Genomic DNA, 19,073 nt, shown 5'->3' on the forward strand with positions numbered 1-19,073 from the left:
AATTGACATATCATCACCTCATAAACACCAAGTTGATATGGTTTCCCAAAATACTGGCCAATGTACATATCCACCAGACATGAGGCTATGTTAGATTCACATGAAGTCAAAATTCACTCTCCTTTTAGCCCTTTTTTAGTCTCCATCGACCTCTGAGGAAAAATATCTGGCTCATTAGTTTCTAACAGTTCCACCATCTTCATTGTAGTAGTTAACTTTTTCTGTCTTCCATTTGGTAATGGGCAGGTAGTGTACAGTTGGTATACTAGAGCTTTTTTGCTGAAACAAGGATGTGAGAGGTGACACTAAACCAAAACAGTAGGGGTGTAAATCACCAGCTTCATCACGATATGATATATCGATTTGTTTGGATGACGATATGATGTTTGCTGATATCACAAAGTCTGTCACAATACGATTTTGATTCGATCCGATTCAGGAGCCTGCGATCGATATGATGCAATATCATGCCCATCTAACACAATCATTTACATCAACTCACAAAAACAACTAGAATATGATTTGACCATTTTATTTCTGAGCTCTGTCTGTTGTTTGAGCGGAGGCGCGCTTGCCCAGAAATGGTGACACAGACATACTATGTGAATTTCAAAATAAATGTGTATCTTTAAGATGACGATATGGATCGATGTTTTCATTTTGTATCAATATAATTGGATCGTTAATCAATGAATCGATGTATCGATGTGGATCGATGCATCGTTACACCCCTACAAAACAATAAAGTTGCAGGCCATTAAAAGCTCAGGGGAACTGCCAAATCAAATGAAAACTCTCTGTGGGTTCATCACTACAATCAATTACACAGTCATGTTTTCCATTCTTAATATAAAAATGTTCATTAGGGCAGCTTTGGTATAAAAAAAAAAAAAGGTTGAATTTCCAACGCTTCAAGACATGTTAATGCAACTCAGTGTTAACTCAACTTTCAACTAACTTAAACTAATTTAGGTTATTTTAATTTAACCAATGGGGACAATGAACATTTATTGGCATCATCATCATGTAAATCTGACAGTGTATTTTGGATAGATAGATAGATAGATAGATAGATAGATAGATAGATATGATGTACATCAGTACCTAAAAAATGTACAACATCAGTACCTTGAGCTCCTCCATGTTTTTGAGCAGTGTTCCCAGGAATCTGTAGTAGTCATCAGAATGAGTGAGCAACTCCATGTAACGGGTTTGCAGTTGTGTAGCCTGAGACAAAAACAAGGCAAACTCAAGGTTTAATTTAGATATAACATCACTTTCCTTCACACATTCATAAAAATTTCAACTATTAGATTATAAGGGGAAAAGACTTTCAGATACTAGCTGGTCACTATATACCAAAAGTTGTTTCTGTGTTTTAATGAGAGAAAACCTCTCCTATTAGGTTTTATTACTTCCAGATTAAGATCCATCGACGGCGACTTTAGCATTGTCCTTTTGATGGGGATGTTGAGCAAAGTCTCTAAACCAGAAGTGTAAGAAGCCAAGTCTGTTTCATAGTCCTGTAAAACAAATACGGTCATAAAATGAATTATTTTGAGAGTTGAGTGTAAAGTCTGTAGACGATATGCATGCCTCCTCACCTTGATAGAATTCACGCAGGCTTCATTTTCCTTCAGCACACTCTCCACTGTCTCCCTTTTTGCTTTGATTTCTGAGTTCAGAGCCTTCAGAACACAAAAATATAAAGATGTAAGGTGACTTAAAACACATGGCCATAGACACAAAACACAGTAACCAAGTTAATCAATAGCAACAGCGGGCTGAGCAGGAGACCTTCTGGTTGTTAATATGGTCGGTCAATGCTTGGATGCTCTCTATCTTGGTGGCCTGCAGGGCATCTTGTTTTTTCTGTGTGGTATCAATCCAGTCAATAAGGGACGTGCTGGTTTGCTTGTAGTGCTCCAGCTGAGGCTGGTATGCCTGCAAATCTAGGACTCTGGACAAGGAAAAGAAAAAATTCAAAATATAGCACCATGTCTTCAGCGAGTTCAGAGAGTTCCCTTTTACACTAAGTTCTGATCTGACACAAACTGGTGTGAAAAGGTTGTGCTGTCTCTCAGGCTGTAATAAATGGTTATTTTCATTTACTTGTGAAATGTGACACTTTGATGTAATACTTGACAAACATGGCTCGAATATGGGTCATTGGTATAAAATAGATATAAAAGAGAGGACAGCATACCTGGTGTCAATCTGCCCTTGGATTCGTCTCCAGCGGTCTGACAGCAGATTCACCTGATCAGTGTATTTAGATAGCATCATGTCACACCTGTGAAAAGGCCCACCCACCTGGCCATTCCAGTGGGTGGCCTTGCCTAACTCTGCCTCCATGGAGGTCAGAACATCCTTCTTCTGATCCAGCTCTGCATTAATATTCTAAAAATCAACAACACACAGGAGACACCAGTCAAATGTGACATCCCTGACAAGGTATTTTTAAAGAATCGTAGCAAATAGCAAAAACAAGTTTCAGGGACTTTCTTACTTTTTAACACAAGCTTGTCTAACTTAAACTGATGGATAACCACTGAGGCACTGAGCACTAACATGCACTGGTATTCTGTCCCAGAAGAAAAGGCTGAACTGCTTACTTGTCTGAAACTCTTTTATCTTGCTAAAAAACTGCAGTGATTTTTGCAATAAATGAGAAAATGTTACCTTCAGGGTCATCATGTAATCCTCCACTTCGCTGGGCGACAGAGACGTGGTCTCTTTCTCTGTCAGTCTTGCCTCATAAACTTTCACTATGTCTTCAGCTCGTGCCACACTCTCCAGCATATCCCTTAGAGCCCGCAGCCTGACAGAGAGAACAATATCATAAAGGGGTAGAGAAAGTAATTCCAGAAAAATGTGTCAATATGTCAAAGCAGCTTCCTTTACAGAAGACAGTTTTGATCATCGTAGTTGTGATCTTGTGTATATGAAGGGTATATGAAATTTAATCTTAGCTTCATCTTGCTATGAGATCTTGATCTTAGTAAGACTTCTGAATGACAAAGCTTCAGTTTGTTTGGTTTACCGCTGTAGGTAAGCTGATGAGCTGCTCTCCAGGCTGCCCAGTCTTTGGTTGATGACTCCAAGCTCACTGCGGAGGAACTGGGCTTTATCTGCATCAGTCATGTCGTCCAGCTCCTTCAATATACGCTCCCTCAGACGTAAGTACTCCTCACGCATCAAATCGACATCATGCTGCACCGTCTGCAGGAAAACAGTTATTGCAATGAATATGGGGAATTAAAGTTTAATCCTGCAAATGTTTTTTATATTATTGGTTTATTGGTCTACCTCTAACTGAGTGATCTTGAGGCCACAGTCGTTCATCCCATCATCTCCAAGGCAGATGTGAACGTGCTGACTCAGCATGTCCTCTGCACCCTCCAGCCTAAGTCTGAGCGCGTGCAGCTCAGATAAGCTGAGGGAGGATGAGGAGGCAGGGGAGGCAGAAATAGTGGTGACCTTCACCTTCTTCACTGGCTCTGTCTTGATCACTTTTACTGAAGTGCTCTTAATATCTGTTTTCTTCTTTTTCAGCTCCGCTCTTCGTCGTTCTTCTTCAAGTCTCCTGGCCTCCTCTTCACGCCTCCTGGCCTCTTCTTCACGTCTCCTGGCCTCCTCCTCAAGCCTCCTGGCCTCTTCAAGCCTCCTGGCCTCTTCCAGCCTCCTGGCCTCTTCAAGCCTCCTGGCCTCTTCCAGCCTCCTGGCCTCTTCAAGCCTCCTGGCCTCCTCTTCCAGCCTCATGGCCTCTGCTTCAGCTGCAGCATGTTGTTGCTGTTGCTGTATTATGATAAACTGATGGTGTTGCTGCCCGGGTGCTTGTTGTACTTCTATCTGTTCCTGCTGTGCAACTGTGAGTAGACACAAGATATGTTTTTTAGACAAGGAATAACATGATATTGTGGTTACATAGTTTGACTCTCATAATAAGCACTATTTGCATTCTCAAACCCTCAAGCAATAGTTTCTCTAATACTAAGTTAGTATTATAAGAGGACTTCACATTGAAATATTGAGTCCAGAACAAAGAGTGGCTTGTACTAAACTATGTGTACTATTCATTTTTCTCAAATTATGACAAATTTAATAAACAAGTTTTTGGGACAGATAAAGGGGTTTTAAGGGCTTCTTAACAATGAAAGATATGACTTTGTTTTGAACATTTTGGATTTTCTCTTTATATATTTGATGCTGTTGCAGATATCAAGTGTTATCAATAAAAATATAGATGTAGAAATTGGGCAACATTGGTGGTAAAGTTGATTTAAAAAAAATTAATTTCATTTCAAAAATCTATTATATTCTCAGGAACACCGTCCTCTTGTTAACTGCTGCCTTTTGCTGCCATATCCTTCTTTTATTCTAATAAACTCACACATTATCACCTGTAAATCATAATGTAAATCTAATGATTTGTTTTCATGTAGGGGAGGGTGACATTTTTTTGTAGTACTGACTGTAGGTAGGCAGCTGCACCACCAGCTGGTCATAGTGGGACTGGGCTCCAGTGAACTGGTTCTCGATCATCCTCTTGTCCTCATCACCAAACATCTGGGAGCCGCTGCTGTTCAGTCTGAACTCCTCGTAGTGAGTCTCCAGGCTCTTGATAAGTTTGCGGTATTCCTCAGGACGCATGCGGGACAGCTGAACACACACACACACAAACATTATGTTTGATTTACCAACATCCGCAACCAAAAGGTAGATAAAACCCTTCAATTATAATAATAATTTTGAAGACTTTCTATTCTGACTTCAAAGAGTTTATTCCTCACTTACCATGCTGATGGTGAGAGAGTTGATTTTATTGATATCCATGAGGCAGTACTGCCAGGCGATGAGACTCTTAACGTTGATGTACAGCTGATTCCAGATGGACAGGATGGCCTCATAGTACTGCTCATTCCTTTGGATTACACAGAGACAAAATTCAAACCTTAACCTCACAACAACAAGGCTTCTTGTACCCAAAACAAACAATTAGTGCATCTTACTTGTTGGCCAGACTGATGCCGAGTGGGTTGGGTGGTGGTACAATCAGGCACACAGAGGGCACTATCATATCCAGTCCTCCTGGGCCTGTAACTTCCCACTTACTGCGCTGACTGTTGTCCTTCAGGATTGCCTCATTGTCCTTACAGATCACCTTCTGTGAAGGCCAATGAAAATAAATGTCATCAATGAACTAGAATTACTGCCTTGCAGTTGTATGCCTCCACGAACCTGTCAAGTTGCAGGTACACTTAACATCCATGTCTGTAAGAACAAGATTAGTGTCACAAATTCAGTGTCTGACAAAATGTCTCCCCTTCTGTTCCTGAGATATGACATGAGCAATGGCCAGAAAAGTGTTTTTGGAGAACATTATGACTTTGACTTTGTGGATATAAAATGTCATCACTTCATCATTTTATCTTTGTAAACATTTGTGTGAAATTTTGCCATAATTAGCCTATGAATTCTTGAGTTATGGCCAAAAAGATGTTTTGACGGCTTTAACCCTGACCACCAAATTCAAATCCATTCATCCTTGAATAAAACAGGATGTTTGTGGGGCACCGGTGGCTTAGTGGTAGAGCAGGCGCCCCATGTACAAGGCTGTTGCTGCAGCAGCCTGGGTTCGACTCCAGCCTGTGGCCCTTTGCTGCATGTGACTTCCTCTCTCTCTCCCCCTTTCACGCTTGTCTGTCCTATCCATTAAAGGCTAAAAAGCCCCAGAAGATTCACAAGAATGAGATGGATGCAAGGTTGTGGTGAACTTGACCTTTGACCACTGAAATCTAATCAGTTCATGCTTGACTCAAAGTGGGTGTTTTTGCCAAATTAAAGGAAAAAAAAAATCCATCAAGGCATTCTTCAGATATTGCTTTCACGAAAGTGAGACAGACAAAGCCACAGTAACCACCCAAAACTAATCAGTTCATTGTTAAGTCCAAATAGATATTTGTGCCAAGTTTGAAGAACTCTCAAGGCGGTCTTGACATACCCTGTTCACAGGAATGGGACAGACGGTCAACCTGAAAACATTATGCCGGGACCTGGCACAGAGGCGTAATATACAAATAATCAAATCCAGCTCCACAATACAAGTCGTTTTACGATTTATAAATATAATTATATAATTAATCTGAAAAATAGAAACACATTGGACGGTTCTTGATCTTAGGCTTATATTTGAGAAAATAAGATTTAACTATTTCCTTACAGACTACACCCTAAATAAATATAAATTCATTATCAGTGGTGCCTATATGTGGCATGATCCTTAGAAAACTGACCTGGTCTTGTTTGAAGTCACACAGTGCTTTGACGATGACGGGGCTGCTGCGCTTCTCTTCAGGGTTTCTGGGTTTCAGCCTCACAATGTTCTTGGACTGGTTGACCAGATGTTGAACCTGCCTCTTGTTTTCCATTATCCTCTCCTTCTCCCTCTGGAGGTAATTGAAAAAAACAAAATCAATACCAATAATAATGCAGATCACTAAAAGTAATTATACACTGTAGCTGTTCTGTAGTTTATTCAAACAGAAGAGAAAACAAAAAAAATCCAATTTTACAATGAAAAAAGGCTCAAATAAGAAGAATAAAATGGAGAATACACACACACAATAAATGAAAACAGTACAAAACAGCTAACCTTATGCCATTATATGAGAAATTTAAAACAAATAAGAGGCAGTTGTTTGTACCTCCAGACCCTTGAGTAGCTCCAGTAGGTCATTCAGTGAAGTGTTCTTGTCACAGGTAAACTTCCTGCGGACTGACTCATGTTCCTTCTGCAGGGTGCTGTACGTCTCATTGGCCTCTTTGAAGAACTGAGATATATAAAAAGAGATCAACAGGAATACATTATTTGGTTTCCCACAGTGTTAGTTTGTGGAAGCAGCCACGCTTTTCTTGACATTAGTCTGTTAACATCAGAAAAAAAAAATGAACACACTTTCATGAAATATAATATCAACCTTTAGGGGGGAAAGCACAAGCCCTCATCACACAGAAAAATCCCTATATTTAATGAGCCAGGCAACTGCTGGGACAACCATATGGTAATTTCATTGATCACAAGAGATGAGTAGTGTTAGGATTCAGCTCAGCACATGACAGTGACTGACTGATCACGTCATATGTGCCCTTTGCATTCATTAACGCCACTATGTGTAGAATCGCAATGTGACGAGTTCAAGCTGGATCGGTGTGAGGGAAGCAGCATTCAATGTGTTGTCTGCCAAAGTGTCTTTTTTGAAGCTATAAAATAAATAAATAAATTAAAAAAATTCTGTGCACTGCATTTAAAAAAATATATATTTAAAAAAATAAGTAGAGGGCACATTGGGACGTGAGAAAAAAGTTCAGCACATAAAGTATAGGTGTGCAAGCAGTTCTAATGGACAAACACCGGGCTGAATCTTTTTTGGAGGATTATTTTGTTTGCTTGTCACGTTTTTTGCCTTTATTCAATAGTCAAGATATAGAAAGTGGAGGCAGGAAACATGAGGAAAGAGAGGGGTACAGTATAAAAATGTTAACAGATGAAATCAAACCCTGGACATTACATTTTATGATACACAACTTTGAAATTTAATCATTAGCTAAACATGCATTTGACCCTTCATTTAGCTCCATTTGGTCTCCACAAACTCCTGAGGGGGGAAATCTGGCTCTTTAGCCGCAAAATGCACCACTGTAATCACCAGCTGGTTGCTAACTGTGTCTGTCTGCCACCTGGTACTGTGCAGGTAGTGTTCAGTGAGTTTATCAGAGCTTATTTGCTGAAAACAGCCGCACTCTGCACCTGGAAATAACGCTAATGTCAATGAACTGGGATCATGTCCTATCGATTGAAGGCTAAAATGCTCCAAAAATATCTTTTAAAAAAAAACAACAACAAAAAAACCCAAAACAGATTGTACTCACGTAGAGAAGAAAAAAAGAGACCAGCAATATTAAAACAAAGATGAGCGGCGCAATGTCTACACTAGTACGCATGGCTTCTGTGGTCAATGTAGAAGCCTCGTGCCGATCATAGTGGACACGCTCTGCTGTGGGCATGCTGCACCAGACGTGTTGCGCTGTATCCATGCCCCATTGTCCCTTAACAATTCCCTCGGGGTTTGTCACTACGAGCAACTCCCCTTTTACATTACAAATAGTAACTCAAAAATATTAATTAAAATGGCTTTAAGTTTTATGTAGTGCCATGCTACCTGGCTGTAAGCTGCATTCTCCTTCAGGTGAACATCAATGCACTTGGTGATTTGCAGGAGCCAGCTCCACTGGGTCTGCAGAGTGTCCTTGTAAGCCTGAAAAAAAAACAAAGACAAAAAAAATAGAAAAATTAAAGATAAGGCTCCTACTTATAAATGCACGTAAACACTGTGTATTGGTGTGATGGTAAAGGGGTCGGTTCACACCTCGATCTTTTCTGAAGCTGGATGGTTGTTCTTCAGAAGGGTGTCCACTTTGGCTTTCAGTTTATTCAGGTCCTTCTCTTTGTCCTCCAGGGCACTCATCAGTTGCTGTTACATAACAAGAGCTTCAGTAATCAGAGGGGACACAGAAAACACCAGAATGCAGCTGGAGGAACGCTCTGTGGCTCCACAGGTGGATGACTGACTGCAGCTGCCAAAATCTAATGCATCACAGATGATTGCTCCCTTATGTGATGCAGATTGGCTTCATAAAAAAGCATTAGTGTAATTTAGACACACAGGATTGCCAAGAATGTTAATCGACGAGAGAGACACTCTTAAAAGACGAAATTAAATGTGGATTTCTGGAGCGTCAATACATCAAAATGAACACCAAGTGTCTCCTGGCTCTCACTAAACTTTTGATCTTTTACTAACCGAGTAGCTCTCCTGCTTCCGTGGGATGTACTGGTCGATGTTCTTGTCTCCCCAGTCAAACATCAGCTCCTCCTCCTCCCTGTCGTTCACCCACATGATCTCCTGGGATATCTCCTGAATGATCCGCTTCAGGTCTTGCAGCTGCTCGGTCCGATTAAACGACATTTGCTGGCAAGGGAGACGAGAGCATGTTTAGATACAACAATTTACCAGAAAATACTCAAGTATCAGTAAGTACATAGATTTTTCTTTCACCTGCAGGCTGTCCCATTCCTGATCCAGAGCGTGAAGATTCGGTTTGTCTCCTTTCTTTATCTGTAGGAAGAGAATTAACTTTAGTATCTTAAAATGGCCTGGGGAGTTTGAAAGATGTGGGCGTTTAACAGTCAGGGTAACAAAAAGATGCTATTGTTGAAACACTGGAAATGTCAGATCCAGTGATTTTGGAGCTAAAAAATAAGGATATCATGATCACTGGTGCTTCTGTTTTTATTATTCTTTTTTTAATCGGTCTTATGTTAGTCCCCTAGCCTCATACGAAACACTTACACTGGCTGTTGCTTTTAGAATAGATTTTAAGGTATTATTGATATCTAACAAAGCCCTGAGGCCTCCTTCCATGTAACTTATCTGATCTCTATTGCCCTATGTCCCTTCTCTCACCCTGAGATCGTCAGAAGCATCGCTCCTTGTCGTTCCAAGGGCCAGATTAATTCAAAAGCGGACAGAGCCTTTGCAGTCAGAGCTCCTTGACTTTGGAATGACCTGCCTGAAGAGATCAGGGCTGCAAACTCTGTCTCATCTTTTAATGCACTTTTAATGACCACCTTTTTCAGAATTGCTCTTCAGTGAATTCACTTGTGTTTTATGACTTTCCCTGTGTTTTACTATGTGCCTGGTTTTTGGCTTGTAGTTTGTTTCATTTTCTCAATGATTTTAAATGTGTTGTTTTATTGTGAAGCGCTCTGTTTTGAAAGGTCCTTTATTAATAGAGTTTATTATTACTATTATTATTAGTATTATTACTATTATTATACATACTAGATCACTGAAGTTCAAATACTATATCAACTAATACCCCTTTAAGTGTTTTCTCTAGTGTATGTATATATAAAATGATTTGATATTTGAGGATTTCTGAACAATCTGAGTCTATTTTTCATTATTTATCTTGTTCCTTATGCCAGAAAAAAAAAAAATTAATGACATACCAAATGATTATCTGTCCTTGTGTTTTCGGATCCAATCCAGATCCATTTAATTACAATTTGTCTTTTATTAAGAATTGAATAGAATTTAGAGCCTTCTGGGGAGTTACATTATGTGCTCTCTCACAAATTATGTGGGACTTCTGTTGCAACATCACTACATGTGCTTTCAGCCCAGCAGTAATGCTTAATGTGCAGACTGAACCCACCAGGTCATCTTTGGCTCGCTCAACCTCGGCACTCCTCTGGATGGAGCTGTGAAACCTCTGGTGGCTGACGAGCTGCTGATCGATGGCTGCAGGATCGTCTCCCCAGGATGCAGTTTCAATCAGACGCTGAAACACAAAAATGATAATTGATCAGTAGAAACACACAATAACAATAATGGTGCAGCTGACAATGTTTACATTAGGATCATTTTGAGGCAGGTCAGAGAGGGAGTTTTAAGGGTTTTTACAAACATTTGCGTGATATGCACTAAATGTCACCAGCAGGTGGTGGCAGAGATGGATGGAAGTTGGATCAGGGGATGTTTTTTTTTCTGTCTGTAAATTTATGAGCCTCGTCAGAAAAAACATCTCCGAAATCTACCACAGGAAAATTGGTCTGAGAATTAAAGACAAAACCTTCTTTTAATGTGTATTCCCCTGCAGCGCTTCCCAAAAATTCTTGCACATCCTCTTGTGTGTTCTTGTTTGTCTTTCAATTCCTCATAAATTCATTATTTTTCATTTTAAATTTAATTGCTTACAAGCAATGTCACTTCAATCCAGTGTGTGTTACAACACACAGCACAGGAATGCTTTCATGTCCAAACTCTGTGTGAACAGTATCCTGGTTTAATGAGACCTGTCAGTCAGTTCCCCGACACTGTTTCCTCCTTTTTCTTAAAGTGACACCACACAAAGACACTTTTTATGACCTTGAATAGCCTTACAAAAGTAGCTGTAAAGATAGACATTTTAAAGCATCAAGTTACAGTAATCACATTGTTCTTTTTGCATTAACTGTGTTTTCATTTCTTGAGGTTTGTTTGCAGATTTTATCAATGCATATGATGGATTTTTGAATGCAAATTGCGAATGACACTAATTTTATTGATAAAGAAACAATTATTCTGGAGGCTCGTTCAGTGTCTCAACAGGTAAACGAGCGGTCAAGAAACCGCAACATCGTGAAGAAGTGAAATTAAGATTAACATTTTTTTTAATTAAAGGAACAATCCACAAAAAATGTAAACAAAATTGTCATCATCATCGACCAATAAAATGACAAAACTAAATCTGAGTTTTAAAAGTTTTATCATCAAATCCTTCATCAATAATGAATAATCAATCTCTCCAACTACGCACATAAGTTTACTCTACCATCAATATGTACTATATGTAACATATAGGCCTACTGTACGGTCAAAAAATGCACAAATGACTCAACAGGCTCAGGGGGCCCTTCTGCATGAAGTCACTTTTAATGACTTTGGATTTCTTGTCAAAGGGTTTCCTCATAATTTTGATATCCCAGCCCAAAAAGTCCTAAAAAAAATAGTAAAACTAGGGGAATAGCCTAAACATTCACTTTGAAGATGTCATGAGAAAAAAACCCATCTTGAAACATCTTAAGAAAGTGTTTCCATCCCCTCCGTTTGTCCACAGGACTGCAGATGTGTTAAGTGAACTAGGCAATTTGGGCTCCTCAGTTCTGTGGGGAGAAAGAACATCATGTTGTACCTGCCAACAGGGGGCAGTAGGGCCTTTTATGCATCTGGGCCCAGGGGCCCATTGTGTCATAATCCACCTATGACATGGCAATTAATCAGATTCAAGATCATTTTAGGTGTTTAATTTAGAACTTAATGCCAGATATTTCCACACTTGAAGTAAGGGTCTGCCATATCATCTCGTTCAAGATAGAACCGGTAGTACTTATATGTGCTTATATGTGAATATGCAATACTTATCATAGCATAACAGCCTGTCACAAGTTACAGCCTGATAATGAGAGAAGAAATGATTGAGCATAAAGGTCCAAGTGGGGGAAAAAAACAACTCAATCATTTAAGATTTTTGCTAAAAGAGAAGGAAATCGCAAGGGTACATTTTTTTGTATTTGGGAGCTGTTTAAATGTGTAATTTGTGGTAGATTTTACTTTGTTGAAGTATTATTATTATATACAGAATCTGAATCTCTCTCTGAGTTACTGCTGTTGTTTATAAACTAAAGAAATGAGAGATCATTTTTTGTTTAGTTTTTACTGAATATTTGGAGGCAGACTGTTAGGTTGACATGTAAAACTATATCATTTATTTTCTTGCAATTCTATGTTCTTAAATTAATACCTTGAAATATTTCAATATTATTTTAGGGCTATATTGCTCACCCCTGACTTGAAGCCACATTTTTAGTCGTCTTCCAGATTTATTATCTGACATCAAGTGCAGTGTGTGTGTGTGTGTGTGTGTGTGTGTGTGTACGCACACCTTTTGCTGTGCAATCCAGCCCATAGCGTCTTGGAAACTCCTTCCGGCCTCCTCCCAACCTCCACTGCTCCCTCTGGTGCTCCTCCTCCTGTGCATGCTGCCTGTCATGGCCAAGTGTACGCCCTTCAGCTGGTCTTTACAAATCTCCAAACTACGGATTAGCAAGAGAAAAAGAACACTGGCAAGACTTGCATGTCACAGACAGAAATTTTTTAAAAGTGAAATCAGAAGCAAAGACAGAAAGGGAGGAGTCCTTCTTACGTCCTGACTACGTTTTCATTGGGCTGTCCCATTTGTCTCAGGTCCATCGCGCAGCCCTTCAGCTGCTCAATGGTCTCTTTGGCCTTCGCCATGTTGCGCTCTGCATCACCCGAGGCACTGCCCTGCATGGCATAAAATAAAACACTGAGGGTATGTACAAAACCACTCTGCAGGAACAGAAACATACATCCATACATTTTCCAGTAAAAAGTTTTTGTCGATGATGAAATGTGGGAAAAATTTGGGATTTTTCTGTTTGTAAATTGAGAAAGAACCAAAAACTGTTTTGACATTTTTATTCAATTTATTTCATGTCTACAAAACGAAAGTATCTCATAGTGCGTTTCTTCTTTTCTTGGGGTTTCTTTTTTGGTCCTATGCACGTGTCATTAAAAATGTATCATGCAAAAACATTGTTAATATTTTTAACTGGTGTATTTTTTTAAACATATGACATAGAGCCAACACTTCGTCTTTGTTTCTTATAACAAATGCAGCACTTTTACTTTACACTCAATTTGTCAGTTCTGTGTTGATATGCCAAAACTGTCAAAATCCCAGGGAAAAAACAAAGACCTTGAAAACTGATAATTTCATGACTTAAAAAAAGAAAAGTAATAGAGGCAAAATTCAGTATTTGACGCATTTCATATGATGAGTCAGACGTTTTGCACTTCTGGTAAACTCTTCAGAAAGACAAATAATTCACTAGAAGTTGGCAAACATGAAGCTGAGGGAGCGTGTGTGCGTGTGCGCCTAGATGTTTGCAGACTCACTCTGACAATGTAAAGCTGTAATGGATTCATTGACGGTTGAAATGTCGCTGAAGGGGCTTTGGCTCCAAAAAACAGATCCACCACAGAGATAAACAAAATGCTCTCATTATCAGCCTGGTTCTGTTACATCTTCTGACTGTCACATTAGAGACTCATTCATCAAGTTACTCAATTTACGACCAAACCACATTTCTGTCATTCTCTTTGCATCTTGTACCAACAGAAGTGAAGCTGCAACACAATGCTTTTCCTTTTTGAAATAAAAACCTGCAGAATGAGCTCTGACCCAGACAGGCTTTTATCTGCACTACTGAAGGAAAAGAGCCAGTAAGTGGGGTTAAAAAAACAAAGTATGACTCACAGACTGAAGGGCGTATTCGGCTTTCTTCAGGTACTCCTGGCACTGGCTCTGCAGGATCATGGCCCTCTGGTGGATGGAACCACTGCAGGGGGCAGCAGAGTAAACACCAGGTTCTTTACATAATAATCTTCAACTGCATTATTTGTATTAAAGGCATATCCAACACAATATTACAGTTAAAGTCATCAGATCACAACCTCTCTACTGTGTGATGTAATGAGTTGTACGCAGTTTCACAAAAGGCTGATTTTCTCCTCTCAAACTGTTTCATTAGAATTTTTCTGTCAATCAGTATTTCACAAAAACGTTCAATTTAGTCAATATCATTTTGTGCGGCACACTTGTGGTTTCTTCTTCTCTTGTGACCAGGTGTGCACCAGACAAATGTTTGGGGCACCCCGCCACAAAAAAAAAAAAAAAGAGAGAAGGAGCCCCCCACGGCCAATCCCATTAACACATTTTACAATGACAACTCTAAACCCCCTTAAATTTCCCATAAATGCATTATACAGTGCACTGCTGCCCCCCCTCCCCAGGAAAAAAAACTAGGTGGGGCCCCTTCTAGCTTCTAGGATTGCCACTGCTCAATGCTGTGTGTCACATACAGCATTGCATGTCTTTGAAAAAACACTTCAGCTTTGGGGTCACTTTCTTTCCTAACAATTTCCTGTACGGATGTTTATCCAACTAAAAATGTCTTGGGAGTTCTTCCGCAAAGGTGCATGTAATTAGGCACTAATAACAGAATAAAAATACACATGATACAGTTGATTGTGTCCCACAAAAAGTGATAAAATTGTGTATGATTAAACATTTGGAATAGTTGTTTAATTTTAATTGTTTTTACATTTGCTAACTTCACAAGCATAGAAAAGGAGGCAAGATGGACTATTTAACGAGTCTTTACTTGGAGATCTATAAGACATTATGTTGCAACTTCATATGCTTCGGTCAGGAACGTCAGGAATATCTAATCGTGTAAATATAACTGCTATTCTTTTGGTCTGAACACGATGTTAAAATGTGCATTTGTGCATTACTACACAGTAGTAAAATTGTCATTATCATCATTATATGCAGTAGTTACACTGAAAACATAGAAGGTTAGGTTGGCGTCTCTGCATGAGGGCATTTACTGATTTTTAAGGCTGATGGGTTTTGATATTTGAAACTCGATAATAACCGATATCATTATATAAGTCACTATCATTTTTCTTACATAAATGTGAAATAAAAAAAACATTTCTGAAAAGGATCTTTTATCAAAAACGTTAATGTTTCTGAACAAATCAAACATACGGTTGGCATTTCTGTGCTGCGGTGTGTGCCGATAACATATCTTGCAAAACTTCCCCAGAACTAACACAGACTTCCACAAAACAAAAAGGTGCTGGATGAAAAAAATGGAAAGAGATCAAAACATCTGCATGCTACTATTATGTACGTTTTTGACCTCAAAGACCTTTGTCAGTGCATGAGGATAATGACGTAGCTGCCATAAGCTAATGTCGGCTGATACATGGGCCCAGCTGATTTATCCATGTAGTTCTAGTCATTACAAAATAATAGTGTGACTTTTTCCTTTGAAAAGCCTCAACTCTGTTTTTTCTCTGATTTCACTATAATCAGAAGACCTTAACAAATACCTGCTAATAAATATGAGAATCTACATTACATGAAATTTAAGATGATGATTGGACCCGGATACTAATCAACATCTTTTATCGTGTCAAACATCTTGTGATCATGTTGACCACATGCTCTGCCCTTTTCTACAGTAGGCTACCACAGTGACATATTTACCCTGTGGATGATAGTATGGAAGGTCTGAACTTGACACACATGTTTCTGCAAGAAGTGAGTGTTAAGCAGTTTCAGAGGAGGGGCCTTGGCAGTTCAGTGTGAGCTATAAATCAAACTCAGGGTGGGAAGCTGCTGTGCAGAGAGGAAGCTGAAGTACAGTTCAAAAAATCTGCAAAACACATCAGCTTTAATAAGACCTCATTTCAACTTTGACACATTGATTCCAGTGCAGCCTTGTTTTGTTATCACTGTGTATTATTAATGGTGGGATAAAAGAGTCAGGTGACATGGTGACTCCTTCACCAAACAAACTATGCATGCACAGCAGCCAAATTCGTTGCAAACTTTGTATGCAACCTTTTAGTCTGAATGGAGACTGGAGACAACCACTTTATGGAGCATTATGTCATGAGGCACAGCTCCTAAACTGATGTAAATGTCAGGTTATTTCAGAGATCAGAGCTGTGACATTTGCAGAGGAAGAGCATTTCCCTGTAATCAGGATCCCTGCAAATGTTATCATGCGTTTGGTTGGTAAATTTGATGTCTGAGCTGCAAATACCAGAGCTTTTATTCAGCGCAAGAACCATTGTGCCTGCTCAGCTGTGCAGGGGCGAAATGAATACTGGGATTAAACAAGCTGTCATGGTTAATATTTAATAGCAACCAGCCTTTCAGACTGACGTGCATCCTCCCTACAGAGAGGGCAACAACATGTCCGTCTGGTTCAAGCAGGGGCAACAAGTGGCTGCCAGGAGGGCGCAGATTAAACAGTTGTAAAATTAACCAGAAACTCAGTTCATACCTTATTCCGCCTCCCATGCCGCCTCCCATGCCGCCTGACATTCCGCTCACCATACCGCCCGACATTCCGCTCACCATACCGCCCGACATTCCGCTCACCATTCCGCCTCCCATTCCGCTCACCATTCCGCCTCCCATTCCGCTCGACATTCCGCTCATCACCATGCCGCCCGGCATTCCGCTCATCATACCGCCCGACATTCCGCCTGCCATCCCGCCCGTGGAGGACCTTGAAAAGGAGTAGGTGTTGTATCCGTCCATATAGGGGTCGTATCCATTACCGCCTCCGTGCAGGACTTCGCTCCGTGCGTAATACGTCCCCCCGCCAGTCAAGTCGCCTTTGGACCTGTTCAGGCCCTTCTGAGACCCGTATTGACTCATTGTGACACGGAGACGGTAGCCGAAGCTACTCCGTGGAAGCTACCGGGGGAAACTCAGCAGGCAGGCAGGGTGTCTCTCTCTGTCCACCTGTTCTCCGCGGTCCCTCCGGAGCAGACTGCAAACAAACTGTAGGGGAGGATCGATTTTGGAGGCTGGTGACCACACCTCTCTGCCGCTCCCCAACCTGCTGAGCCAAAAACTTTCCTCCCTGCGCCACTCCCCTGCAAACTCAGCTGGAGGCAGAGTGTGTGTTTGTGCTTATGTCTGTCTATCTTTGTGGGGACCAACGTCACTTTCAGACAAGTGAGGCCATCTTTGAAAAGTTATTTTGAAAAAAAAAAAAAGTTTGGACAGTAAATAGGCTACATTTGTGATAGTGTGGGGGTTAAGTATTTTTCAAAAGTTACTTAAACAAAATAGTGGGGACAGTTTTTTGATACTTTTTCAAAGTAATACATTGTGCAAAGTGAGGACAGTGAAAAGTGACCAGTGATAACATTGTCTGGTCCTGACTGCTTCAAAGAGCTGTTTGAGAGTTGCTTTTAAGGTTCAAATAAGGATTATATTAGTGTTAGGGTGTGGTCGGGCAGCAGTAACAGTGGTTAAGGTTTGAGTTAGGACCTGGAATGCATCGTTCTGCCTACTGCTGCTAAACTCTTGAGCTCATCACTTGTTACTTTACCTTAATATATATTAGGCTACCTTTACTTTTATATAGGCTAGGCTAAACTTATCATTATGCATCTACATTTTCTACATTCCTGTTACATTTAGTTGTCATTTGCAATTACTGTCTAATTTATAGTACTGTATTTAATAATTTATCTATATAGGCCTATTATCTTTTATTTTAACTTGCACTTTTTATGTGTGTGTGATCTTATTTTTATTTTTTTTTACATATTTAATAAGCATTGTTGGCAGGGGCCTGCTTCTCTGTTATTGTTGTGCGTATGATAAAATAAAGAACTTTATTTATAAAATCATAGTTATATTATTAATAATATATTAATTATATCTTTTAAATGTTACATTTAAAATGTCTAAAATGAAATTATACATATAATTTGCATGCTATTTCTTACTTATTTTTGATATCTTGAAACACCTATATCATGTGCACTCTGCAGTAGCTGGATCGCTGACAGCTGTAAAGGTCAAAGAGCTTCAAGATAAACTGCTGCAATGACAGATGATGCATCCACCTGAGCAGGCGTTGCATCACCTGACCCGACCAGTGGAAATTCAATTAGAAACAACCAAATTATGTTTGTCCTCTCCTCAAACTTTTACTCTACACGACCTCATCATACACTGTTTCTGTTGATTTTAATGGAGAAAAGAAGTCTCTCACATAAACATAAACACACACACACACACACACACACACACGCACACTACTTAAACACTTGCCTCCAGCCAATGGGTGGGACTCACAGGAAAAACAAGTTGAACAGCTGTTCTTGATGACAGTAACGTTGGTTGAATTTTATTACCACAGTTTGAAGACTGTTCAAGTAATAATAAATGAAAAAAGATGAAGGTATACAAACAGTCCTGATTTACAGATCAATGCTTTATTCATGTCTCACTTTTTTGTTTGCACTTGTTTGTTATATATGTTTTGTGCTGATTTACAGTTACAATATAGGACTCTCAGGTGTGTTTTTTGCAGTATGTGCTCACTGAAGGTGTCTTTGTTCATATAAATCTGCCAAATGTTATGAATTACTGAATTTACCATCATGAAATAATAGCATTGTGAGTTTGTCTCATGGCAGGGAATTAAAACGTTTCCTAACTTTGCAAATGCACGCAGTGAGCTTCATTGCAAGTCCATCCATCCATCTGCAGACCCACTCACCTTTTGTGTTTTGTTACTGTAAGCGGTACAAATCCATCATTAAATGATTGAATGTCATTTAACAGCTGTGTAGTTTGAACAGAAATCTCATCAGAGACCATCATGCGATGACATCATTCCAGCTGCAATACAGTCTGCATCTTAAAACAAATTGCTGGTCAGGGTGACAAAAGTGGGGGGGCCATTTGCCCCTTTTGTTCTCCCCCCCCCCCCCATCTCTGGCCCCCTTGCTCGGACCACACCCATCTTTGAACTTGACTTTCATTTTGATATC

General features: G+C 39.8%; 1 protein-coding gene across 2 annotated transcripts in view; it reads right to left on the reverse strand.

Moving 5' to 3' along the window:
* wu:fi04e12 (desmoplakin) overlaps positions 1–17,343 on the reverse strand; it is a 29,556-nt gene extending 12,213 nt beyond the window's left edge. The window contains exons 1-22 of one of the 2 annotated variants that reach the window (XM_049586966.1): positions 16,556–17,343; positions 13,948–14,029; positions 12,811–12,932; positions 12,550–12,700; positions 10,282–10,407; positions 9,120–9,179; positions 8,865–9,032; positions 8,430–8,534; positions 8,223–8,318; positions 6,708–6,833; positions 6,297–6,449; positions 5,013–5,167; positions 4,798–4,924; positions 4,476–4,662; positions 3,310–3,869; positions 3,044–3,222; positions 2,683–2,821; positions 2,207–2,400; positions 1,798–1,960; positions 1,605–1,688; positions 1,416–1,523; positions 1,129–1,227 (exon numbers count right to left, since the gene is read on the reverse strand). In XM_049586966.1, coding sequence (XP_049442923.1) covers positions 1,129–1,227; positions 1,416–1,523; positions 1,605–1,688; positions 1,798–1,960; positions 2,207–2,400; positions 2,683–2,821; positions 3,044–3,222; positions 3,310–3,869; positions 4,476–4,662; positions 4,798–4,924; positions 5,013–5,167; positions 6,297–6,449; positions 6,708–6,833; positions 8,223–8,318; positions 8,430–8,534; positions 8,865–9,032; positions 9,120–9,179; positions 10,282–10,407; positions 12,550–12,700; positions 12,811–12,932; positions 13,948–14,029; positions 16,556–16,935 — 3,564 coding nt within the window. In that variant the 5' untranslated portion in view covers positions 16,936–17,343. The remainder of the gene's footprint in view (positions 1–1,128; positions 1,228–1,415; positions 1,524–1,604; positions 1,689–1,797; positions 1,961–2,206; positions 2,401–2,682; positions 2,822–3,043; positions 3,223–3,309; positions 3,870–4,475; positions 4,663–4,797; positions 4,925–5,012; positions 5,168–6,296; positions 6,450–6,707; positions 6,834–8,222; positions 8,319–8,429; positions 8,535–8,864; positions 9,033–9,119; positions 9,180–10,281; positions 10,408–12,549; positions 12,701–12,810; positions 12,933–13,947; positions 14,030–16,555) is intronic. The other variant, XM_049586967.1, reaches the window with a different exon arrangement.
* Between the last annotated feature and the right edge of the window lie 1,730 nt (positions 17,344–19,073).

This window comes from Epinephelus fuscoguttatus, linkage group LG10 (assembly GCF_011397635.1).
Source record: "Epinephelus fuscoguttatus linkage group LG10, E.fuscoguttatus.final_Chr_v1".
Taxonomy (NCBI): domain Eukaryota; kingdom Metazoa; phylum Chordata; class Actinopteri; order Perciformes; family Serranidae; genus Epinephelus; species Epinephelus fuscoguttatus.